Source organism: Colletotrichum destructivum, chromosome 4 (assembly GCF_034447905.1).
Source record: "Colletotrichum destructivum chromosome 4, complete sequence".
NCBI classification, from domain to species: Eukaryota; Fungi; Ascomycota; class Sordariomycetes; order Glomerellales; family Glomerellaceae; genus Colletotrichum; species Colletotrichum destructivum.
The window spans coordinates 3,915,991-3,940,536 of NC_085899.1; the positions used below are offsets into that span (position 1 = coordinate 3,915,991).

Genomic DNA, 24,546 nt, shown 5'->3' on the forward strand with positions numbered 1-24,546 from the left:
CTCACGCAGATTGCCGTTGTCTCTTTTCAGTCTGCAGATATTGCAAAGTTCAGGTCTTATTGTACAGAGTGTAGATCCTCATAGCCCATTTGGGTCTTTGCCAAAGTCTAAACAGAGTCTTCACAGCCGTCAACGCAGGTCGTTGGGTGTGAATTCTCGGCGATTTACCAGTGAGTATCGCAACCCAAGAGGCGGCTTGTTGTTGTTTGGACTGGCTGTCAGCGAATCAGATCGTCGGAAAGTAGAGCCTCGCAGACCAAGGATCATCTTTGTACAAAGAGACTTTACGTACGCATATTGCTACCGCAGCACTGAGCTCTGGCCAGGAAAGTGTGTTGGATACAAGGGCCATCCATCTTGTTCTCGTCAAAACAGGCCTCAACTGGGTAAAGATGCATGAGCGGGCGCTAGGGCACACCGAAACAAGATAAACTTGCTCGATGTGGACGGACGTGGTTACGTACGATGTATAGCCTTTGGGTACGCCCACCAAGGAAGGTGGGCTTGCGGCTTTTAATAGAAATAGAAAATAATCCGGAATAATCCAAGGCGACCAACTGGAGCATCTCTCTCACTTTCTTCGAGTTCCGCCAACATCAGCATTGCAGCGAGCTCGGAGTCGCTTTAGACCGTCTTAAAACAGCGACTGGGCCACTCATTGAAGAGAGTCTTAAACCGGCGAGTGTTAAGATCAGCCATGTCGTGCCATGCCATTCCAGGCGTAGCACGGCATAGCAGGGCAGGACTGGCAGGACATGTGATGTGTAGTCTTGTCATGTTCCGTCCGCCCTTATGGTTTTAATGTCAGCCCAGGTAGAAACGCAAAAAGAAAAAGAAGAAACCAAAAAAAAAAAAAAAAAAAAACCTAAATCGTGCAGTTTTTCTCTCTGCACATGAAGCTTTTTTCCGCCTTGTGGCTCCCCACCACCACCACCAACCAGCTCGAGTAACTTAACTCTCAGCATAACCGCTGGGTTACTTGGTCACCAGAGCGTAGTATCGAAAATGGCCGACTCGATTACCATCAAGGCGCAGTGCCTGTGCAAGGAACACATGTTCTCGGCATCCTTGGCCAGATCCGCCCTCCCGATGAAAGCGGTATGCTGCCATTGCACCTCCTGTCGCCGCGTCACCGGGTCGCTGTACTCCAGCTGCGCGCCGTGGCCCAACCCTTCAGAAGACCTGTCGGGTCTCGACAAGTACTCGTACAGCAGGCACACCGACATCTTCTTCTGCAGGAGCTGTTCCTCGAAGCTCTTCTGCCGCGTCGTCGTCTCTAGTCTGGGGCCGGCCGTCTACGTCGTGACCGGCGCGCTGGAGAACACGCCGGGTCTCGTCGAGTACAGCAGTCACATGTTTGTCGGGGACACCGTCGACGGCGGCGCTTCTGTGTGGCTGCCGCCCGCCAAGAGATGGAACGAGGGGCGCGGCAGCCAAGAGTTGTCGCTGGAGTCGTCGCCGGCGTCCAAGGGTTTATTATCGGCCTTGCCCCCCCGCGGGGCGAGAGCCTCTCCGTCCGTTACCCCCTTTCACTGCCATTGCAGGGGCGTCCACCTCTCGCTCCGCAGCGCCGCCGATCTCAAAGCGGATCCGGCGGGAGTTTCAACGACATCATGCATCAACCCGCAGTCGCTCAAGTTCAAGGCCAGCGCTGACTCGTGCGACTCGTGCCGCCTCACGTTCGGCTCAGATGTGAATGCCTGGGCTTTTGCTCCCCTAACCCACATCGGCTTCGACCTGGCCGGCAACTCGTCCCCGGCTCTCCCCGAGTTCCCGCGAAGTCTCGCCGCGCTCAGGGAGGCGGTCACGGCAACCCAAAGCAGAGACGCCCGGCTGGGGACGCTGGCGGTCTACGACAGCTCCCCGGACGTCGAGCGGTACTTCTGCTCCAGGTGCGCCGCCAACGTCTTCTACGCCGTTCGTGACCGGGACGGCATGGTGGACATCGCGGTCGGGCTACTGCATCACCCGAACGGCGCTCGTGCCGAAGGGCTGCTCGCGTGGTCTTACGGCAAGGTCGGATGGGATGTGGACGTGGCTGGAGGATGGCGGGAGGAAATCGTGACTTCGGTGAAATCTCTTTCGAGTGAATGGATGACGCCAGTCCGGGAGGGACAACACATAGGATGAACGGTTGCTCGGGTCGTCTGTGCAGGCCGGTCAAGGATGGCGGGTCTTGGCCAAGGAAACAAAACAATTACAATTAGCTTTTGCTGGGCTCCGAATGAAACTTTCAACCTTCCAATGTTTGCTTGTGGCTTTAGGAGTAGTACATGTAGAAGAGGTGTGTGCAGTTATGACTGCCAGCGATGTCCTGCATTTGTAAATCTCCAGCCGGCCATCTCAGTCACATCCGGGTTCCACCCTGGATCAACAGCTACTGCGCCGATGGTTTAGTGGTAAAATTCTCCGTTGCCATCCAGCAGCGTCGGGGAGCCGGGGGTTCGATTCCCCCTCGGCGCAATCTTTTGCCTGCGCTTACTACAGACGTAGTAGGCAAGGTTTTGCTTGTTTGAGGAGATTACATGCCTATTTTTAACGAAAACATGTCGCGTGATGAGTATTGATCGATACTTTACACAAGCCACAATTGCTGTGATGCACTTATGGGTCCACTTTTGCACCATTCATAACAACACAGGGAGATGAAAAGAACTTTTGTTACCTGAATATCAGCCAAACTTGGCAAGTCTTCAAGAGGTATTGATTGTGTCTACGCAATCCGCGTAGCGATGGCCCTGACTCAAGTAGATAGATATACTGGCTGCGTTGTCAATGTTGAGATTAAGTGCCTATCGAGAACTCTGAACACAAAGTGCTTCCAACCCATACGGAGAAGTGTTTAGCGTGCTCTTCATTCAAGAAGGATTAGCTTGCCAACTCGTTTCTCCAATATGAAAGTCTGCTAGCATCTTACCTAGAACGGGCGCAAGACCGTCCGTAGTCTTCTACAAAATAGGACAGTAAGAAGAAGGATCTCCCTGGGGGGGGGGGGGGGGGGGGTAAAGCAACTCCAACGGCAAGATCATAGCCTCGTTCAGCCTCTGCTAACAAAACCGAGTTGCATGCCTACATAAAAAAGACATTGGGTGGAAAGAGTAAGATGGTAACGACCGTGCTGGATGGTGATGCCAGTTTGAAACATAGGATTTACACCTATCACAAGACAAGATATTGAACGTGTTCCGCCTCTAAGTTCCAATAAACATAACACAGTTCTTCTACATCTAAACACTTAATTACGGTCCCAATCTCGCAGTAGGTGAAACAATTTCAGTTGTTTGCAGATGCTGTCCGTCTCAGTCAAGATCCTGGGATCGATTTTCTCGACAGAGTATGCAAAATACCGATCTGCGTGTCGTTCCGCAACCTGTTGCCATGCCTGAATAGCCTGCCGAAGGTCGGTTCGAATTCGCCAAGTAGCAGCCACCGTGAGCCTGACCTCGCTTTCCTTAGCCTCATATCGAAAAAAGAAGCCTTCTCCAACGCCGGGGCTCCATACTTCCATGACTTTTAGATGGGGCATGTTTTTGGCCGCGGTGCTTGCAAGCAAAAGCAGATTCGCAATCTCCGCCGGCTGAGAATATAGTCGTCTGAGACTACAGGTGTGAGCCAGATACTCAAGTGATATCTGTTCTGGATTTGATAAGACTTGGGAGTTGAGGAGCTGGAAAAACTGTTTTGCTTCTGAAGCTTGCGAAACTGCCAGTTCTTTGACTTGAAAAGCAGCCCGCGTCGCAGCTGTGCCGGGATCGTGAGGTATTTTTGGTGCCCCAGATTGTGAGCGAGCCACCCATAAAGATACTCTCCGCATCTGACCACGTAAACTGAAAATAGCCGAATTTGCGCTATGATGTAGGTCGTGTTCGCTGGGCTCGAGTTCGAGTCGGTGCTCGCAATTGATCTGCTCGAGACGGGGCAAATGGTCGACAATCTGGAATACTGTCCAAGCCAAAAGGCTGGAAGGCAGAGACTGCTTGATGAAAAGCGAAGTGATGATAGGAGCGTTCCGAAGGGATGAATGTCGATCAAGACCAATAAAGCTGGACCAGCTGATATGGGGCATTAAGTGTGCACGACAACGAGTACGACAGTCTCCAAACGGGTACTGAGTATCGTCATCGCCAGGCCAAGTGGCACCAAGCTCAAGCGCGATGCCAGAGGTTGCAGTCTCTTCGGTCCAATCATGTAGAATGGATAAGAGTCTCTTCGTGTTTTCTGAAAACCTCTTCACGTTGTCCAAGATGATGGCTAAGCTAGAAGTCGTCTGACCACATCGACCACAAGGGTAAGAACTCATATGAACATGAAGTAAGACGTCTCTGGTGACTTTACCATAGCGTCCACAACTGAATTTGCTCATATTGACAGTGAATGAGATTTTCTTGACCAAAGTTTTTCGGTAATTCGAGTCCTTGATAAATCGACGAAACCCTTGGAATCCTGATTTTGAACTTGAGGGCCGAAAGGTCAATGTCCGCCAAAGCAATGGTTCAAAGAAGCCTTGCCATTCTTTTGAAACAGAAGCCCAATTTGCCATGGGCTGCTTTCTGTAAGACAGAACCAGGCTCTGCAGCATTTCCAATATCGTGAGTCGCAGCTCTTGCGGAAGGCTTGCCCATCGAAAAGTGGGCTGCGCGGCCTTGGATTGAGACCGTAGTTTCATGATGATCAACGCAAGTAGTGCGTGTAAGAGAATGCGGTATTTGGGTGGCTGTTCATGCGATTTGATTGTTCATGAGCGGTGATGGGTCAGGGGGTGAGTAGGCACAGGGTAAAAAGGTCTGTAAAGAGGGCTGTAATTGGGTAGCAGTCGATGCTCTTACTCTTCTCTGATCATCTTCTCGGAAAGGGGGGGATACGAGCTCTTGTATAGACCACTGAGTATACTCTAGGTTCTCTAAAAGTCCTCTTAAAGCTAGATTCTCGAAAATTTTCTTGTCATCCGAGAAACTTCAGCTCCTTCAAACCGTGTGATCTAATCCTAACCTATGGAGCGACTATTGGCTTATGTCTCACCTCAACCATGGTCGGCGGTGGCATAAACCTACCTTCAAGGTAGGCAGTATGAGTGGTAATGAGGATATGGCTGACATACCGCCGCCGACTGCGTCGCTCAAGGTCTACCTTGAGAAGCTTGACGTGGCCACGCAACCACAAGGGATCGACTGCAGGCTGACCTTCCAACTTGACAACTGTTCTTCATTCTTTCTCAAATGTAAACAGTTCGCTTGTCTGGGCAACTTATCAGCCACGTTTTACGGACACGTTCTAAACATACGCCCCATTATTTATATCCGTCTTGCTCAGATGTTAGTTGGAACGATCGGTGACCTTGCCACACATCGCGTATCTGAAGTTTGGGCAACCAATCCAGCTGGCGCTGGCAACAATGCTTCAGAATTTCCGTCTGAAGAACATTGAGGGTAGTGGGAACACTGACTGAGGCCTCGAATTGGATGAAAGAACGGCCAGGAAACATGAGATCTGATGAGCAAGTGTGCCAAATGGGATCCCTAAGGTGGCTGGCTATTAGGAGCAATGTACTTTTGGTGGGTTCTCTATGTACTAGCCCTTGCTTAAGAGGTTGCAATGGAGCATCAATCATCACCTCCAACTCCAGCCGTTTGTGTAATGATGTACGCGCCTCAACACCTCGCGAAAGACGATGTCCAGTCCAACCAATAAGAGCAAAAGGACTGAACAATTGTGTTCTGCATTTTCATACTCATCCGGTACAATCGTACGACAGTGGAATACAAGGGCAGAACGATGCGCGACCTGAAGAAGTTTGGCACCAAACAACAGCTAGCAGCGGAATAGTTGAGCAGGGCCTTTCACTACTATACTCGTATGAATCGTCAAAACTCTAGAAGTAATCGGGAAGAAAACCTGGAACATTGCTCGCCGTCATAAAAGAAGAGAGCGTTTTAGAGCATCTCTCCTCACTGTTAGTACTGTGGTAGGCTTGAAGGTTCAGTAAAACCAAATCTCAAATAATCCACTAGAGGCTTTGCCTAGTGGGCTTCCATGTTTTGCGCACACTGGTTCTAGACTCGGTCTGCAAAAACGTTGTTGTTCCCCATGTCCGCACTATGTTATACTTTTGGCGATGTTACTTCGCACGAACTCAAGCTGTGTGAATACAGGGTGGTTTCCCGCGCAAACCGACCAAAAAAGGGGGGTCGTTTCTCCGCCCAGAAATCCAGAACTTTTGGGTTTTTGTTTCCAAAACCCTCAGTCGAATTGGTTTGAGCTGACTACTTGAACATGCATGTGAGGATGAAGGCGTCAAGGCATATCATCTTCGCCGCCGCCTCCGTGGTCTCGGCAGGGCTCCATGGCAGGCAAACTGGGACAATTGGAGATTCCTACGACTATGTCATCGTCGGTGGCGGCACTGCCGGCTTGACGCTTGCCTCCAGATTGTCGAACGACCCATCAAGTGAGAATACGGATCGCAAGACCTGCATACGAGCCTCACGCTGATGAAGGGATAGACTCTGTTCTCGTTATCGAGGCTGGCTTGCCGTACGTACATGCAGTCCCGGTCTCTGCCGATCGTTTGGTGCAGTGGGGTCTGACTTGTGACCAGAGACAACTATGAAGCCGCCGTCATGATTCCGCGCTTCTACCCGGGCGCTTCTGGCTTCGCGCCGGGAACCCGGTACGACTGGAACCTGACTTCCGTCGCGCAGGAGTCGCTGCAAGGGCAAGTGGTCAATCTCACACAGGGCCACGCCGTCGGCGGGAGCAGCACGGTCAACGCCATGATATTCGACCGCGGCATGCCCTCGAACTACGATGCGTGGGCCGCGCTGGGAAACGACGGCTGGGACTTTGAGAGTCTTCTACCCTATTTCAAAAAGGTTTGAGCTTTTGTCCCAATATGCCTATGCGGACTTGTAAGCTTATTGGATCTTCACAACACAGAGCGAGAGGTTTACTCCAGCATCGCCCGAAAACGCAGCCCTGTTTGATATGACATATGATCCGGACTGTCACGGTTTCGAGGGGCCAGTTCAGTCAAGCTACTTGGCTTGGTCGCATCCAAATAACAGTCTGCCCTACCCGGACCTTCGTGACTGAGCATGACAATCGAAGGTTGTACTAACGTTTCTGCCGCAGCGAACTTTCTAAATGCCATGGAGGGCCTGGGCATCAGCACCCCAGATGATCAGGGCTGCAATCCGCTGGGCGCGTACCTCACAACCCATTCCATCGATCCACGCAACCAGTCCAGGTCAAGTGCGAGGACCGCTCACTACGATTCCACTTTGGGAAGAGCCAACTTGCACATAGCTACGGGCCAACAGGCAACAAAGGTGTTGTTTGACACGAGCGGCGAAAACCCAAGAGCACAAGGGGTTGAGGTGAGTTGTTGCAATGTGCTTTGATGATCTACACTTATCTCGATGGCAAACGAGTGGGCTAACACATTTTTTCGAAAAGTTTTCAGCCGGTCCAGACTCCGTCCGACAAAGAGTGACAGCAGGCAAAGAAGTAATCGTATCCACAGGCGCCCTAAATACCCCGAAGCTCTTGCAATTGTCTGGTATCGGCCCTGCAACGGTAATGTCCCAGTTTGGGATTGCGTCTATCGTCGACCTACCCGGAGTCGGGGCCAATCTCCAGGACCACCCATTTGGGCTCACGCTTGCCTCTCGTAAGCCCTATCATATAGTCCCTGTTGGTAGTCTATTTGACGTCTTCTGAAACGGATTCACAGTGAGCGACGGAGTCCCCGGGAACTACGAACTGGACAATGCAACGTTTGATGCCGAACAGCGGGATTTGTACTACTCCGAACGTAAAGGTGAGCTGGTTTCAACCGAATAATTATACAGGGACATGGATGTGTTGACACCTTGTGATGTAGGGCGCTGGACAGATACCATTGCCGAGGCTCTTGCTTTCATCCCACTGTTCAACTTCACTACCTCAGAAGCGGCCAACCGTCTCCTCTCCGCTATTAACTTTAATACCTCGGCCCAGTTTCTCCCTCCAGGTACGGATGAAACCGTAGTCGCTGGCTACGAGAAACAACTGGAGCAACTGCACAGCATTCACCACAGTAGGTCCACGGCCGGGATGGAGCTCCTCTACGTTGACGGCGGCCGCTCGGTGGTGAACATTTTGATGCATCCGTTAAGCAGAGGAACGGTCCTCATCAACTCATCTAACCCCTTCTTACCGCCGTTGATTGACCCGCGTTACTTTTCTCACCCCTACGACGGCCAAGTACTGGTGGAGTCGCTGCGATTCAACCGGGAGCTCTTGGCTACGGCGCCTATACAAGCGCTGGGAGCCGCGGAAACGCTTCCTGGGGCCGCAACGCAGAGCGACGAGGAGATCCTGGCTTTCATCAAAGGGGTCACGTCGACGGAGTTTCATTACTCAGGAACCTGCGCCATGCTGCCGAGGGCTCTCGGGGGCGTCGTCGGTGCCGATCTCAAGGTTTACGGAGTTGACGGTCTGAGGGTCGTGGATGCGAGTGTCATGCCTCTCGTACCGTCGGCGCATACGCAGGCGACGGTGTATGCCATTGCTGAGAAGGTGAGTTTCCGGATTTCGTATCAGCACACCTTGGTGTAACGATATATTCTGATTTGACGTCTTTTGTAGGCGGCGGACATGATTCTAGGACAACGAACGTGACGTGACGTGACGTGATGTGACGTGATGTGAGAAGGGAGCCGCGAAGAAAGATGGAAGTGTACAAACCGGAGCACTAATTAGTTATATAGTTGGACAACAGGCAAACAGATCTTTACGCAGTCCGGGTGTGACGGTGAGATCCTAGACTCCACTGAAAACCAACCTGCGGGCAGCGTTTCTACCCTGCCTAGGCTGAAACCACTTAGTTTCTTACCTCGTCAAGACACTGTCTTTCAAGCCAAAATGGACGCCTTGACATCACGGGTCATGACCGAGTTGCGTCAGATTTCAATAACCCCTCTGTGACTTGACTTGATAGCGCCATTTAACTAGATTTGAAGCCGGACCATAGTCGACAAAGATGTCAAGCATTCGGAAAGCGGAACCGCCCAGAGGAGAGGACTTTGGTGTTTATTATCCCAGACGAAGTGGAGGGGAAAAAGGAATGAAAAAAGAGACGGCTGGGGCTGGATAGCTGGCTCCACCAGATGGATGCGTGTCAGCATGGCCCGTTGCATGCCTTTTTCCTCCGTCGAGCCAATACAACCCATGCTTGAACCCTCGATAGCAAGGGACTGGGACTGAAGCTCCTCCTCTCTGATCGATTTCAGTCAGCCGTCATCATGGGGGGCGCGCCGATCCTGCCAGGCTGCCACTATTGTGGCTTGCGTACTTTACGGGTAACTCGGCGCCGTCACACTGCTCCAAAGTGTGTGTAGGTATTGGATTGCATTTGTGATGGACGTAGCCACAAGAGCCGTGACACGACAGCGTGCTTTCGAGCCCGTAGTGCCAACTTTGGATCTTCAGTCTGCCTTACTAGCCGCCTCGATGGTTCGCGGGATGGTGTTTTGGGGGGGACGACACACCGAAACAGTTTAATTAGCACCCTGACCAGACTTGAACGACCGAATGGGATCGCAACAACTCGCTGCGCTAGCGAAAGACTACCCTGTAGGTACAGATGACCAAGAAGGGCATCGAGCCTTTTTCAGCCCCCGGTCGAATGCAACCAACCGAATCGTGTGTTGCACGATGCGAGACACAGGGGAGGGTCACACATGCGGCGAAGGTCGGCCCAGCCCGCCTTTGCGTCAAGGAGGTTGAAAGATGGAAACTAAGTCTGTGACTGTCGACATTACATACATATAACGTCCAGTTCTGCCGCGAGCGGACGGCAGCCCTCACCTCGACAGTCGTGCTGCAGCATCGTGTGATTCCTATGAAGCTATGCAGGAACACATAGCAGCAGACACAACCGTACCAAGCCCGACCAACCTTCGCTTGAGTTATTGAATATTTCACTTGCTGACATTGGTCGGCTAAAAAAAAAATCTCAAAAAAACAGCGTCTCACAAAGACCATGTCCGCCGACGACGGCGATGACAAGGGCGTCGAGTTGATCGTGGCGATTGTCGCCCTGGTCATCTCCGTCTTCGCCTTCATCATCGCCATTTTCCAGGCCCTCCAACAGTACTACGCCTCGGCAACGGGCTACTCCTCGTGCACGCAAAAGGTCATGGGCGACTGGGCGCAGTTCACGCGGCGGCGGTTCCGATGGGACGAGTTCCGCTTCGAGGTGGAATTCGAGGTGCCCGTCATCTTCGTCGCGCCCCCGACGAACCACAGGGGCCCCCTCGGCAAGCACAACGACAAGGAGATCACGTACATGACGGGCACGTCGGACAGCTACAAGAAGACCTTCACCTGGGACCAGCAGCAGTACGACCAGGTGGACAGGAGCCTGCGGGCCGGGAACAGTCGCCAGGCCATCCACACGGCCGACAACGAGCTCGCCAACTGGCTGGGCCTGCTGATGGCGATCCAGCGCATGGAGAGGGAGTCCCGGACCTGGCAGGACAACGAGTACTTTGGCCACGGGAACCCGCAGTGGGAGGACCAGACGCCGTGCCACCCGCACGCGCCGACGGCGGCCGTCACGCACACGCTCGCGGTGGGCATGCAGCGCAAGAAGAAGTCGTGGGACAGCATGCCGGACAACATGAAGAAGCCGTACGCGACGACGACCATCACGCACCTCGTCGAGGTGGCGGGCATGCTCGGCGTGCACTGGAAGGAGTTCAACCGCAACGAGGACCGGTACCGCGCCCAGGGCAACGGCTTCAGCATCACGGGCTACGACGTCGACGACCTCGGCATCGTCTTCACCTTTGAGAAGACGGGGCCCACCTGGTTCCACGAGAACCGCGTCGTGCCGGACAACCGCGTCAAGGAGCTCTGCTTCGGGTACTGCCCGACCATCTTCCGCCCGGAGGCCAGCGACAACCACAAGTACGCCGACGAGCCCAAGGACATTGGGACGCTGCAGCTCGGCAGCATGGCCGCCATTGCCGAGACGCTGGTGGTGATCGGCTGCAACACGAACACTGTGAGGTATTTCCGGAAGCCTCAGCCAGACACGCGTCACATTCATCTGTTTCCAGGTAAGTGAAGCTCTTCCTCTATATATTCATCGTCCACAACAAACTGGCGTGCCGTGCCATATACTCGAGTAGACGAAGGTTCCGTCTGGCTTACACGCGGCATCTTGCCTGTTTTTTCTATCTAGTTGCCTTTGAGCTCCTGGGAATGGTCGGAGTAGTCTTCCAAATCCCCGGCACCGCGTTCCGCATGCTTCCCAACCCGACCATCTGGCACTGGGACCGCAAGTCGTTCTCGCTGCGCACGTTCCTGGCCGACTTCGTGCACGCCATGGCCGAGGCGCCGGCCGCCGACCAGCGCTTGCTGAAGAACACGGGGGAGTCGTCGTGCGTCGGGGTCATCGCCGGGGAGGCCGGCAAGATCGAGAGCAAGTTCCAGGACCTCGAGTCCCAGGACGGGCCCGAGGCGATCCTGCGGCCGACGAACAACGCCGAGGAGAGGATCTACTCCAACGACCTCGTCGTGGCGCTCCACGCGGCCATCGCGCGGTGCGACGAGTTCCTCAAACACCACGACCGCGCCCACCTCGTCCAGAACGTGCTGCGCGTCCACCTGCAGGAGATTCTGCGCATCCTCAACGACACGGAAGGGGAGTATAAGGCCGTGGTAGCAGCCGCCGCCGCCGCCGCCGCCGCCCCCGACGCCACGGACAAGAGTCGATCGAATGCCGACCAGGCGCACGATCTCTTCGTCCCACGTCCCGCGGCGGCGGCCGCGGGGACGCCCGTCGTCGCGAAGACAAGCGAGGAGAGCAAAAAGGCCCAAAAGGAGATCTCCCTGCTGCAGAAGCTCGACGCGGCGTCGTCCGGCGAGCGGCACGCCGTGTTGGCCGAGATCTACCTCTTCTTCGTCCGCAAGCGCGTCGTCGAGGTCGTCTGCAGGCAGATGCTCGCCGACAAGACGCGGAGGGAGCGCGGCGCCCGGTCCATCATCTCGGCGGCCTCGGGGGAGCCGGCGTCTCACGACCAGGAGCAGCAGGTGAACGATGTGTGGTGCATGCTCGTGTTCAGGATGATGTGCTGGCTGCTGCTCCACGACTTTCATGGGAAAGACGTCCAGGTCGACAAGAGCGAGGTGTTTGGCAGCCGGTTGCCGGTGTATATCACATAAGGGGGGATGGAAGAGGAGGGACAATTATCTGTCAGTGGGTGAGGGAGGATATTAATGAGACACGAAGATAAATGTCAAGGTAACGAAATCATGACTAGTAATCCATAGAAAGCCATGCCATCGTCACATTATTTATAGAGCACCATGTTTTTCAAAGTCTTACGAACTTGTCTTTTTGATGTCGTCTTGCATGGTATTTCTCTCAATATCCAAAGTGGCTATTTACATCATAACTTCATACACACACACATCCACGCACCCTACGCAACCCCCAAGGTCACATCATTGCGCGCCGTTAGCCCCGTTCTCCCCCCTCTTCTTCAACTCGTCACGCACGGCGGGCAGGATGTAGCGGCCGTAGTCGATGGCGTCGTTGAGGTTGTCGTAGCCGCGGATGGAGATGAGGTCGGCGCCGAGGTCGACATAGTCGAGGATGGAGTCGTTGATGGTCTTGGGCGAGCCGACCAGCGCCGTGGAGGCGCCGCGGGCGTTGGTCGCCGTGACGGTCGGGTACCACAGCGCGCGGTCCTGGACCTCGCCCTTCTTGGCGATCTCGAGCAGCCGCTGCGACCCGACGTTCTGCGGCTCCGGCCCGGCCTGCCCGGGCTTGCCCTGGCCGGCCGAGATGTTGCCCCGGAGGGCGTCGAGGGTGCGGTGCGCCTTGGCCCACGCGAGCTCGTCCGTCTCGGCAATGATGGGACGGAACGTCACCCAGATGCGCGGGCGGTCCTTGCGGCCGGCCTTCTCGGCCTCGCCGTAGATGCGGTCGATCTGCTCCTTGGTCTCCTTGAGCGGCTCGCCCCAGAGGCCGAAGATGTCGGCGAGCGAGCCGCCGATGCGGTACGCCTCGTCCGAGGAGCCGCCGACCGAGACGGGGATGGTGCCCTTGGTCGGCCGCACCTTGTTGGTGAAGCCCTTGAAGGTGTAGTACTTGCTATCCCAGTCGAAGGGCGCGTCCGACTCCCACGCGCGCCGCAAGATCTTGATGTAGTCTTCGAGACGGCCGTACCGCTCGTCCTTGGACAGGAAGTCGCCCTCCTTGGCCTGCTCGGCGTCGCTGCCACCGGCGATGAAGTGCACGACGACGCGGCCCTTGCTGAGCTGGTCGAGAGTCGCCAGCGCCTTGGCCGCCACGGTCGGGTAGAGCGTGTTGGGCCGCAGCGCGATGATGACGCTGACGTTCTTGGTCACGGCCGCGATGGTCGCGCCGATGGTGAAGGGGTCATATGAGTCGGACCCGTAGGGCACGAGCGTGTAGTTGAAGCCGTAGTCGTCCAGGTTCTTGGCGTACCGGACCAGGAACTCCGGGTCGATGCCGGCGCCGGGGATCGGGGCGATCTCCGTCGAGGCGTTGGGGAAAGTTACGCTGATGAATTCGGTAGGCATTGTGAATGTTTGGCGTGAAAGGAGGAAGGGGGGGTATCAATACTACTCTCTCTGTTCTCTCTCTCTTTCTGTCTCTGTCTCCCTTTTCGATCGTGGCATTGTTGATGAATTATGCGGCGGACCTATATAATACACTCATTGCAGGATATGACGACAACTGCATGATAATCACGCCTTACACCCTCCAGCCGATTTCGGCAAGGGGGGGTTCCCCAGCGAGATGTCACCATAACTCCCCATCGTATCCGGAGGGGCCCTGGGTCGATCTGGAAATTGAGGAGTGGCTTCTTTTTCCCACTCTTTTTGCTGTCTTTCCCGGGAGCTTCGCTGAAGAATTGTTGATTCTGTAGTCTCGTGAGGCCGGTTGCCCGGATAGTCGCGACAAGCGCGCCGAAGCGCCGCGCCGCGCCGGGGCCGGGCGAGCCGGGGCGAGCTCCGCTAAGCCACGGACTCGACGCCGGCAACCCCTCCAGAGTCCGACCAACTCTCACTGACCCCTCATAACCCCTCTTAACCCCTCATGACCCGGATGGCATAACAGTCCCTGGAGCCAACGGATACCGGGCGCGTTCCGTCAGCTTCAGGTTTACCCCGCTTCAGCAATCGGGACGCGATGGTGCAATCGTCGAGCTGAGTTCCACACATCCACATCTTTGGGACCCAACGTCGGTCATATCCGCAAATCAGTACTTCCCGAGGGCTCGACATTGGTTGGATTCGAGAGGCGCAGTTTGTCCGACTCAGACCCTTATCGAGCCATCATAACATCACTTACAAATCAAACTCGCCTCGCAGTGAGCCGCCTGTGTCGTGATTTGTCACTTTGCCGCATACGGGCACGTCGTCCACTTCTCCTTTGGGGGCCTTCCAACGATGGCTGCGGCGAAAATCCCTCATTCAAGCTGGCCGTTTGGATCGTGGGGATAGAGTATTGTAACGCTTAGTGGATAGTTGGCAGTCGGCGGGGAATCGAATCAAGAGTGGCAAGGAGAAACACTGCGTGCGTCTTTGGAGTTTGTGTACACTACGTGGCTTGGCCGTCTGCGAATCTGCTTTCGGCTTCAAAGCGCGCGGATCGCGTGTTACAGCGAACTTTCCTTACAAAATTCTGTCAGATGATTTCACGGAAACTGATCTTTCGAGTGATGGAACAGTCGCCGCAGACTTGGACTTGGTAATGTTAGTGGCCTTCTTGGTGTAAGGTGAAATGCGCCACGGATCCGATTTCAGCAGTATAATTATTCCAGAATAGGGAAGTATAAGATCAACTACAAAGCGGTAATAATGCTTATGATTATACCATTTCGACTTGTTGCACAGAATGGCCTCGTTCGATGAGCATAGCCTACATGCTTGAGACAACAACGACAATTTGGGGACCAGGAACCATATTAAACTCCCCTAGCCAAGCACTCAAACCATGGAACCCGTAAGCCTTCAACGGCTGTTTGCAGAATCCTTCGCCTTCTTCCACAGCTGGGTTACCGAATAACTCTTCGGCACCCGGGCCAGCCAGTACAGCGCCAGGGCGGCAAACAAGTTGAAGACGATGTACACCCACATCAGCCCATACGACCGCCACCTCCTGTCATAGGACGCCGAGACGGTGGACAGGAACATGTCCGTGGTGGACAACGGGCAGAACTGGCACACATCGGTGCTGTCGGGGTTGTAGACGCGACCGCCGGCCATTTCCATGTACGGGGCCATGTAGTCGCCGCATGTGGTGCCGTTCGTCGGGGGAGGGCGAAACTGCAAAAGCTCCAGCTGGGAGCACTCCACGGTGTTATGTGCGAGGCCCGTTGACAAGAGACCCTCGACGAGATACGTGAGGGGGGATACTCGGTACATGAACTTCCAGAATCCCGGGAGAGCATCCTGAGGAACGATGACACTATCGAGGAGTTACACAATCAGTATACCGACCAGACAGTTTCTCAGAGAATGACATTATCAGGGCTAGGCTTACCCGCAAAATATGAGGCAGAGGACGAAGAGAAGTAACGACAGGGTCGCCCCAGTCTCCGCCGTCGGCACCCCGGCGACGACCATGTCGGCAAACGTCGACTCGAAAAGCATAAACGCCCAGACGAGGAGGAACATCAGACCGCCCCGCTCCGTGACGGCATCCGTCGGGACGGCGTTGCGATACATGCCCACGAGGTAGTAGAAGGGGAAGAAGACGACGACGGCGACGAGCGTGTTCCACGGTATCTCGACGATGATGTTAACCAGCATGAAGACGTACCATGAGTACGCCCTGGACGCGCGCTCCCGCGCCTCGTACTGCTCGCGCTGGAGGATGAAGTTGGGCATCGTCTGGTAGACGAGGAAGACGAAGACCACGAGGAGCATGAAGATGGAGAACATCTGGCTCTGCAGCCCTTGCATGGTCAGGGGCGACTGGTAGAAGGACACGCCGATGAAAAGGCTCTGCAGCGGCAGGTTGTCAGTCGGAATTGCTCGCCAGTTTACCAGGGGAAATTACTGTCTGCAAAAAGGGGGCTGGCTTACCGTGCCGCCTGAAAGGATCAGCTTGGAGTAGATGTACGAAGGGGTGCGCCAATACTGCTGGAAGACTCGTTCCGTGCACATCGCCAGCTGGACGCGGAAAGGGGCAGCGTAGGTGGACATCTCGGCTTCAGTGGCGGCCACAGAGCCGGCACCCTTGGATGCCCGTTCCAGCCGTTCGAGCTCCCGTCGGACTTGCGCGCACTCGTGGCTGTCTTTCCACGTCTGGGGCCAGTCTCTCTCAGAGCTGGCCCCCGGGGCAGCTCCGATGACCTTGAGCATCCACTCGGCGGGGTTCTCGTCCCGTCCGCAGGGCGCCGCGCCGTACTGCTCGAAGTAGCTGGTCAGGACCCGGGCGTTCTCGCCAATGTCGCCAAAGTAGACCGTCCTGCCGCCGTGGGCCAGGAGCAACAGCCGGTCGAACTGCTGGAACAGGAGAGCTGAGGGCTGGTGGATGGTGCAGAGGATGGCCTGGCCGTTTTCAGAGAGCTTGCGGATCAGAGAGGAGATGCACCATGCAGTCTGGCTGTCCAGGCCGGACGTGGGCTCGTCGAGGAAGAGGAGCAGGTCTGGTTTGGCGGCCAGCTCGACGCCGATGGTCAGGCGTTTTCTCTGTTCCACGTTCAGACCTGTTTTCGCCGTGGTGTCAGCCATTTTATACCGTCTCGAGTTGGTTGCATATCGAATCGTCTTTCTTCACTCACCTTCACCAGGTACGCCGACGATTGCATCCGCATAGGCCTCCATCTCGAGAAGCCCAATGACCTCCTCGACATAGGCGTGCTTCTCTTGCTTACTGACGGATGCCGGTTGTCGAAGCATGGCACTGAACCGCAGTGCTTCCCGAACCGTCGACGTCTCGAGGTGGATGTCCTGCTGCTGGACGTAGCCCGCTTTCCTCTGGAAAGATTTATCCCTGGCGACCCCGTTGACGAGAATGTCGCCCGAAACCACTCCCACCGTCACTCGGTTTGCCAACACGTCCAGAAGGGTGGTCTTTCCGGCACCAGTTGAGCCCTGTATCGGCCTTGATGTCAGCCAGGATCCCCCCCCCCCCCCAACACTCCTCGAAAAATCAGGAATAACTCACCATCAAGGCTGTCAAGGTCCCTGGTTTCACCCATCCCCCGACACGATCCAGGATCCTCCGGTCTTTGTTTTTGATGGTGATATCGTAGCAGACGTCCTTCCAGTGGAACACGGATCGGTCCTCGAACTTCGTGGACGGCCCACCCCCAGCACCCGCTGGGGAGACTGCGCTCTTTTCAGTTTCATAGACGCGGTCCGGCTGACCCGCTTCCTCGTCCGGTGACTTTGACGGCCTCGATTGGCCGCGGCGGAAGACCAGGACCTCGCCTTTGGAGCGGTCTGTGGCGATATACTCCGCGGCGACGAGGTACGTGCACATGAAGAAGACGATGAAGGCGACGAGGATGCCAAAGTTCCTATACATCAAGCAATCAGTGATGGCATCCAATCGACTGTTCGGCTGTTTCCAGCGCTCCTTACCTCCAGATGTGCAATTTGTAGTAGCTGTAAGTGGCGTTGATGTAGAAGTCGCCGTCGACGAAGTCCGCTCCAGGGGCAGCGCCCGCAACAGAACATGTCCTCTCGTCCGGGGCCGCGCCGGGATACGCCGGCACGTACTGCAGGCAGGGGAAGCGTCGACCGGTAAACTCGTTGGCGACGAGGCTCTCGAACGCGTAGGCGATGGGGTTGACGTAGTTGATCCACCGGAGCCAGCCCTGCATGTCCCGCGTGGGCAGGATGAAGCCCGTGTAGATGACGAGGGAGAGGATGAAGATGGCGGCGGGCGTCAGGGCCTGGTGGATGGTGCGCGACGTCTGGGCGATGGTGCGGAGGATCGTGGACATTGAAAGCGTCGTGGTGAAGCCGAAGAGGAGGAAGATGAAGAAGGCGTCGGCCTCCATGCGCAGCTTGGCCATGAAGTAGAGCGGCAGGTTGAAGGCCAGGGACGACAGAATCTTGGTCGGCATGTCGCATATGGTGGATGAGATGGCCTCGGAGGCCGGGTGGTAGAGAGCGTACCGAGCGTGCTTCTCGACAATGGGCCGCTGGGCGTAGAGAGTGAGGACCTAGAGGCTGCTTGTCAACACACAAGTCCATTCATCGTCGTTTTTTCTTTTCTTTTTTTGCTCCACGTCAGGTGGCTGGCTGACTGGATGAACGAGACACACCTCGAGAGCACTGCTCAGGCCGTTGAAGAGAATGGCGAAGAACAACAGGATGCACCGGGAGTTCAAACTCGAGGCGTCCGACGGCAAGTCGAAGAAGATGCTGCCGAGAACCACGGAGATGACAAAGTTTCCAAAGATGGTGACGAAGGGGAAGAGCCAGTCTCCCACGAGGCGATGATAGCCGCGCGTCATGCAGAGCCACACCTGCATTGGCAGCGAGATGGTGTAAGGGGACTGCGAGGAGCTGCAAGAACAAACTGTCAGAAGAGGAACCCAACGACATCGCAGGGGGGGGGGAAGACTCTTGGGGAGACTCTTGAAGGGATTATTTTTCTCACAGTAGAGAAGCTTTGTGTGCTTGGCGAGTCGTGGCAAACTTGTCGACTCCGGGCCCGTTCAGGGGATGCTCCTGTTCGAAGCGATGGATCTCATCCATGAGCCGGGCGCGCAGGTCGCTGCTCTTCCACACCGCCGCAAACTCGTCCGGCGTCCGGGGCACCCTGTTCTCATACCCCCTCCGGACCACGCGCTCGGCCGGGTTCGTCAGTGACGTGAGGAAGTCCGCGGTGGTCTGGCGGTCGGGGCAGCGGTAGCCCATGTCGACGAAGTACTGTTTCGCGAGGGCCGTGGACCCGAAGTAGATCTGCCTGCCCTCGTATAGCAGGGCGACTTTGTCAAAGACCTGAAGATGAGGCAGGTTGTCAGCAAACCCGGCTTCACGTAATGTGTGTGTGTGCGTGTGTGTGTGTGTGTGTGTGTGTACAGGGGGCAAGCGATGGACAACTGACGTCGTAAGCCGGCTGCGAGGCCTGGTACATAGCGACCACGGCTGACGTCCGGGCCATGTCGGTGGACAGGCGGAGCGTCCGGGCGAACTCGAGGGCGGTGGCGCTGTCGAGGCCGCGTGTGCTGTTGTCCCAGCACTGGATCGGGCTTTGGCTGAGGGTGACCTCGGCGATGCTCACGCGCTTCCGCTCGCCGCCGCTGACACCCCTGACGAAGTCGTTGCCGACTTTGGTGTTGGCGGTGTGGGAGATGCCGAAGACGGCCATGACGACGTCCCTCAGGTGCTCGGCGTACCGCTGCCGGCTGACGCCGGGGAGCCGGTTCTTGGGGGTCCTCGCCAGCGCGGCGAAGAGGAGCGTCTGTCCCACGGTGAGGTGCGGGAAGTGGATGTCGGTCTCGGCCTGGTAGATGGTCTCCCCGCGGAACCGCTTGTGCATCGTTTCCATGGGGATGCCTTTGGGTAGTGTCTTTCGTCAGTCTCTTGCAAGTTAAAATAGGCCATTGCTATGACCTGGAAGCTGGAAAAGAAACAGAAGCCTGAACTGAACAAACGCTCACCTTGATAGCTGAAGTGCGAGTGTGGCCCGAGATGAAGACCCCGAATCTCGCCGGCAATCGTCTTCAGCAACGTCGACACACCGCTGCCGGGACGGCCCAGCACAAGCAGCATCTCGCCGCTCTCGACGATGCCGTCAAAGTCCCTCAGGATGTCAATCTTCTGGCGGCGCTTGCTCACGGCCTGCTTCACCAGCACCGGGGCCTGCCAGAGGACGTTGAGGACGTCCTTCTGGTAGTCCGTGTCGGTGCCGTAGCCGTGGACGCTCAGGCTGCGGTAGGCGACCCCGGCTTCCAGGCGAGGATAGTGTTGGGGGTTGCGAGCAGAGTGCTGGAGCAGAGCCCTTGCCCACTTCTTGGCGTTGAACTGCTCTCGACAGTTGGGGTCGAGGGACGGGTGGGACGAGAGGAAGGGGTTGATGTCAGGGTCGAGTCGAGATGCCGAGCGGATGAGCTCGAGGCTGTAAGGCCGTACGAGATCGTTCACTCGGGGGGTGCTGATCTCGATGTCCATTTCATCTTCTCGACGGTCGTGTTCTTGCACCGCTTTGTCGTGTAAGGTGTCATCGGATGGGCTGGACTTGACGTTGCCGGCGGAGGGCCGAGAGTCCATCATCTTGGGAGGCTGGACCTTGTTAGGCTAGCCTACTCGGAATAGTAGAACGAGAATGCAAACAAGAACGATAGTGGATGGTAAATGGAGGAGAATTTGTCAAGAAAAAGATCTCGAGGTAAGACGTGGTAGATATACTTCATTGTTGACTTTTCCCCCAATGGCATTTCACACACACACACACCACGAACCCCTAGACACTTCAAGCATGTGAAAATTTCGTGCAAGTGACAGAATCAAATCTCGGTCGAGCTTTCATTGAACTACGACAGGGCAAGGGGGGTTCAACTTGTTGGTCGAACGCGGGAGCTGGACTTCTTTACGTCACCCCCCATGCCGAGTTGACATTCTGCGAGCCGAGATCCAATCCAGGCTTCAGTCGCATACGCTACCCTGCCCTTTTGCGCTTGAATCTTCCCAACGGTCAACAGGGGGGCTATCCGTGGTTGTCAACTCGGCACCGAGAGAACAACTCGAGATCAAGAAACTGGAACCTGACCGACGTTGCCGCTAACCCGCCATAAGGATCTCGGCTGCGAAACCAGCATGTATGTAAGGGGGGGCAGTGCAGATCAGCCCCTCCTGTGGGTGCGTAGAGTTTCCCAATGCGGCATTTCGGGGCCGAGGTCTGTCACAACACACATGTCATGTCATCCGAAGCTTTCGGTTGATCCACCGCCAAAACCTCCCTCACCACCCCCTTTCAAAGGTTTCTCGTTCATCTCAACATCTTGCGTTTTTCTTGTTCCTTTGATCTGTCCTCGTCTCCGGGCTTCTCGAATCTCTTGTCTCGGCTGTCGACCTGTTTTGAACTTGCACTCTTGGTGAAAAAAGCCGAGCATGAGCATGGCTGATACTACGCCAGCACACAGTCCCGTCGGTGCTGGGTCGCGAACCCACAAGTCCTGCGATGCCTGCAAGTCTCGTAAAGTCCGCTGCCCAAGTACGTCCGTTAGGTTAAAAGAACAGCAAACCATGAATGCCCCGACTGACTTCATGAGCAGGCACCGGCCCACCAGGCCCCTGTGCCAACTGTACCGTAAGATACTGCTTATCGCATTACTGTCGATGATTTCTTCATCGATGTTGTATATTGTCGCTAACTGGATTCGTTCGAACTGTGAAGCGTCGGAAGCAACAGTGTCGCTTTAGCGTCAAGAAGCTCGCGCACAGGCGAAATGGTAAGTCTTCAACAAACAGTGCATGTCACCATCACGTCGCTTGGACTCTTTTCAAAGGAATATGCCATGCATGATAAAAAGACTACTGATCTGGGAGGCCATACGACTTGGGTTTCTACTGACTGATATCATCGTACAGTCGCCGGTCAGCTTCTGCCAACCAACTACTCTCCATCAAGCCAACGGGCACCCAGCCCGCCGGACGCAACAGCCGTTCTGGACCTATCGACATCGATATCAGACGGCCAAATCAAACCCGAAGCCACGGAGACGCCATCGCCGAAATCCCCATCACATCGCATCCATGAACTCTACGTCGACCGCATCCTCGCCCGAGCCCAGGAGCCAAAGGACTCTGACGGAAAGGCTCAAGAGGATGCTATGTTCGTCCCGGTATGCCGCATTCCCTCCTCAGTACATGGATCGTTCCCACTGACGAAAAATCCCGGCCTCCCCCCATCTTAGAGCAATAGCATTCTTGGTAACATTGAAAACGCCCAATGTCCCCAACCTTGAGCGGGCCCGCATTTGCTGACGGATTATCTATCAAAAGGGGGTCCTAACAATCTCACCTTCTTCTCGGACAGCAGACTGTTGTCGTTGTCGAAGCGTCTGCGGAACCGCAAAGTCAACGAGCTCGTCGGGAGGATCTCGGCCGTCGTCAACGGCCGACTGCGGCGTGCCGACCCGGCGACGACGACCACACGCAAGACGGGGCAGCCCGGCACGGTGGTCTACCGCGGCAGCGCCAACTTGTACATCCGCCGTAAGCGCTCCCCCTAAGTTACACACACACACACACCACTCTCATGTTCGTTCCTCCCGAATGTTTCCCCAGGCAGCTAAAGAATCCGGGCGGGCCAGTCTACTTCGAACGCGTGCACCCGACGCTCCCCTTCCTCGACAGGGCATCGTTCGAGTCCACCGTCGCGAACCCCAACTTCCCCAGCCTCCTCGAGCACAGCAAGCCGTGGACCTGCCTCTACCACGCCGTCCTCGCCATCGGCTCCCAGCACGCTGACGGCGGCACCTTCGAGCCCGGCAAAGGCGAGTCTTGGCGCCTCTTCTCCGTGAGCCTCGGCAGCTTCTCGGACCTCCTGCTGCTGCCGGATTCCCTCACGACCCTGCAGGCGCTGACGGCCATGTCGTTGTACGCGCTGTGCCTCTGCGGACTCTCGGTTGAGCCCGTCATCATGTCGGAGGCGGCCCGGCGCGCGCAGATGATGTCGAGCCACAACTTCACCGGCTCGGCGGCCTCGGCGTACCAGAAGGCCTTTTGGTCCATGTACATCATTGAAAAAGTCACCAGCTTCCATATTGGAAGAAGCTCTGTGAGAAGCGCCCCCCCCGGACAACAACAACAACGATATCCCGCCCGATTCTTCTTTGCTGTACGCTGCTAACCGCCCAGAACAGAGCTTCGTCGACTGTGACATCTCCTGCCCTATTCCAGTCACCCCCGACGCAACGATCGCGGGCTTCAACTCGTTCCTGCACCTCGTGCGGCTCTCGCGCTTGCTCTCCCGGGCGTACACGTCCCTCTTCTCGGTGGGTGTGTCGGGGAACTCCAGCTCGTACTACCTGGACGTCATCGACCAACTGAACGTCGAGCTGGAGGCCTGGCGGACGTCGTTGCCGGACAACGGCTTCAGGCCGGGCGGGACGGTTCGCGCCCAAGCGATCCTGGAGCCCATGGCCCGCTCGCTCGCCGTCGTACTGCATTACCTTTATTACAGCCTCCTCCTGACCCTCTCGAGGACCATGTTGGTCTACTTGCCGACCTCGGATGGCCCCGTGGCGGTGGCGCCCGAGTTGGCGGCGAAGAGGTCGTCCAACTTGAAGACGACCCTCGACGGGTCCCGGTTCATTCTCGAACTGACATCGATGATCGAGGTGGAGCCGTACACGAACACATGGTAGGCAGCGGACACGCACATTCGTCATCCCCATCCCCCATCCCCATCCCCATCAGTCTTCTTCCCCTCAATTAAGGTTTTCTCGCTCACTGTTGATTCGCTGCCAGGGTCATTGCTGGGATCCCCATCACAGCGCTCTTCGTGCTCTTCGACATCGTGATCCACGACCCGCAGCTGCCAGACACGGCGTCCAACCTGGCCCTGCTCGACATGGCGGCGGGCCACTTTAGCAGGATCGAGTTCGTGAGCGGCGGAGCCGTGCCGGGATCACTCATCGCCGAGTTTGCCAAGATTGCGCGGGATTACGTGAACGAGATCCAGCATTCGGAACAGCGGACGACAGATGCCGCGAAGCCGCCGACTGCAGTCTCCACCACGGCAGCCCAAGAACCGGCGTTTGAGCTCCAGGACAGCCAACAGGCGCCACAACCAGACGCGATGCAGATGGATCTTTCCGATGTGAGTATTTTCTTTTATAAAAAAATAACTCGCCGCCGAAGGAAGAAAGCTGATGCTGACATGGCCCAAAGACCATGGCGAGACATCCCGTGATGCCCGGTCCCCTGCAGAGTGGGTTCGTTGACTTCTCATTCTACAACGGGATGGACCAGGTGTCTCCAGGTGCTCCCATGGGAACCAACGTTATGGGATTGTTCAGCTACTTCCTGCCTGACCTGGACCCCATGTTCTACCAGGGTCTGACGCAGGATTACGACATGCTGCCGAGCGGAGGGCCCGTCAACTAAGGTGGCAGTAGACGTCGAGAACGGCACATAGCGTGGATTCCAAAATAGTGGTCACTTGCCGTGCCAAGTTATCCAATGGGTGGCCGGTTGCAGCAAGATGCATACGATATGATACCCAGTACATCACTCCGCTATCATAGAGAATGTACAGTACACCATGTGGTACGCTACCACGCATGCTTATCAATGTCCAACACTTGGCGTTTGCGGCGTGTTGACCACCGCTTCAACAGCTGGCCTGCGCACTTGTAGACGGGGGAGCTTGGCGGGAAACTACACATCGAAAAAGGAGGTGGGCATCGCGAGGTCTGCGGTGGCGGTTGGCTCCGGCATTCCGGGCTTTCGCTCCGGTCCGTCTACAGGGATCAGCCGGGTCTCGGGCGGTCATAAACGGCCTAGCGTCTCCACCAGCTCCGGGAAGGTGGAGCCCTGTGGCATGTGGCG

At 56.0% G+C, this 24,546-nt stretch overlaps 7 protein-coding genes across 7 annotated transcripts; 4 read left to right on the forward strand and 3 right to left on the reverse strand.

The window, feature by feature from the left end:
- The first annotated feature begins 864 nt into the window (after positions 1 to 864).
- Positions 865 to 2,286, forward strand: CDEST_07120 (Putative CENP-V/GFA domain, Mss4-like superfamily protein). The gene has a single exon (XM_062923279.1). The coding sequence runs from the start codon at positions 1,006 to 1,008 to the stop codon at positions 2,128 to 2,130; it is 1,125 nt and encodes a 374-aa protein (XP_062779330.1). The 5' UTR covers positions 865 to 1,005; the 3' UTR covers positions 2,131 to 2,286.
- A 949-nt stretch (positions 2,287 to 3,235) lies between these two features.
- On the reverse strand, positions 3,236 to 4,666 carry CDEST_07121 (uncharacterized protein; the record flags this gene model as incomplete). Its single annotated transcript, XM_062923280.1, has 1 exon — positions 3,236 to 4,666. One exon carries the CDS (start codon positions 4,664 to 4,666, stop codon positions 3,236 to 3,238), a length of 1,431 nt encoding a protein of 476 aa, XP_062779331.1.
- Positions 4,667 to 6,250: 1,584 nt separating this feature from the next.
- CDEST_07122 (Putative glucose-methanol-choline oxidoreductase, FAD/NAD(P)-binding domain superfamily) lies at positions 6,251 to 8,907 on the forward strand. Its single transcript, XM_062923281.1, has 9 exons — positions 6,251 to 6,445; positions 6,501 to 6,531; positions 6,596 to 6,869; positions 6,934 to 7,060; positions 7,129 to 7,373; positions 7,453 to 7,666; positions 7,730 to 7,816; positions 7,880 to 8,556; positions 8,626 to 8,907. Exons 1-9 carry the CDS (start codon positions 6,271 to 6,273, stop codon positions 8,656 to 8,658), a joined length of 1,863 nt encoding a protein of 620 aa, XP_062779332.1. The 5' UTR covers positions 6,251 to 6,270; the 3' UTR covers positions 8,659 to 8,907.
- An 881-nt stretch (positions 8,908 to 9,788) lies between these two features.
- Positions 9,789 to 12,482, forward strand: CDEST_07123 (uncharacterized protein). The gene is made up of 2 exons (XM_062923282.1): positions 9,789 to 11,102; positions 11,228 to 12,482. The coding sequence occupies exons 1-2, from the start codon at positions 10,022 to 10,024 to the stop codon at positions 12,208 to 12,210; spliced, it is 2,064 nt and encodes a 687-aa protein (XP_062779333.1). The 5' UTR covers positions 9,789 to 10,021; the 3' UTR covers positions 12,211 to 12,482.
- A 1-nt stretch (position 12,483) lies between these two features.
- Positions 12,484 to 13,677, reverse strand: CDEST_07124 (Putative Luciferase-like domain-containing protein). The gene has a single exon (XM_062923283.1). The coding sequence runs from the start codon at positions 13,594 to 13,596 to the stop codon at positions 12,493 to 12,495; it is 1,104 nt and encodes a 367-aa protein (XP_062779334.1). The 5' UTR covers positions 13,597 to 13,677; the 3' UTR covers positions 12,484 to 12,492.
- Positions 13,678 to 15,033: 1,356 nt separating this feature from the next.
- Positions 15,034 to 20,262, reverse strand: CDEST_07125 (Putative AAA+ ATPase domain, CDR ABC transporter, ABC-2 type transporter, transmembrane; the record flags this gene model as incomplete). Its single annotated transcript, XM_062923284.1, has 10 exons — positions 15,034 to 15,490; positions 15,566 to 16,029; positions 16,111 to 16,736; positions 16,812 to 17,124; positions 17,198 to 17,552; positions 17,617 to 18,203; positions 18,306 to 18,549; positions 18,644 to 18,987; positions 19,094 to 19,545; positions 19,650 to 20,262. 10 exons carry the CDS (start codon positions 20,260 to 20,262, stop codon positions 15,034 to 15,036), a joined length of 4,455 nt encoding a protein of 1,484 aa, XP_062779335.1.
- Positions 20,263 to 20,967: 705 nt separating this feature from the next.
- On the forward strand, positions 20,968 to 24,469 carry CDEST_07126 (uncharacterized protein). The gene is made up of 10 exons (XM_062923285.1): positions 20,968 to 21,202; positions 21,264 to 21,298; positions 21,386 to 21,440; positions 21,580 to 21,833; positions 21,906 to 21,921; positions 21,994 to 22,206; positions 22,305 to 22,771; positions 22,857 to 23,356; positions 23,464 to 23,815; positions 23,887 to 24,469. The coding sequence occupies exons 1-10, from the start codon at positions 21,100 to 21,102 to the stop codon at positions 24,100 to 24,102; spliced, it is 2,211 nt and encodes a 736-aa protein (XP_062779336.1). The 5' UTR covers positions 20,968 to 21,099; the 3' UTR covers positions 24,103 to 24,469.
- The last annotated feature ends 77 nt before the right edge of the window (positions 24,470 to 24,546 follow it).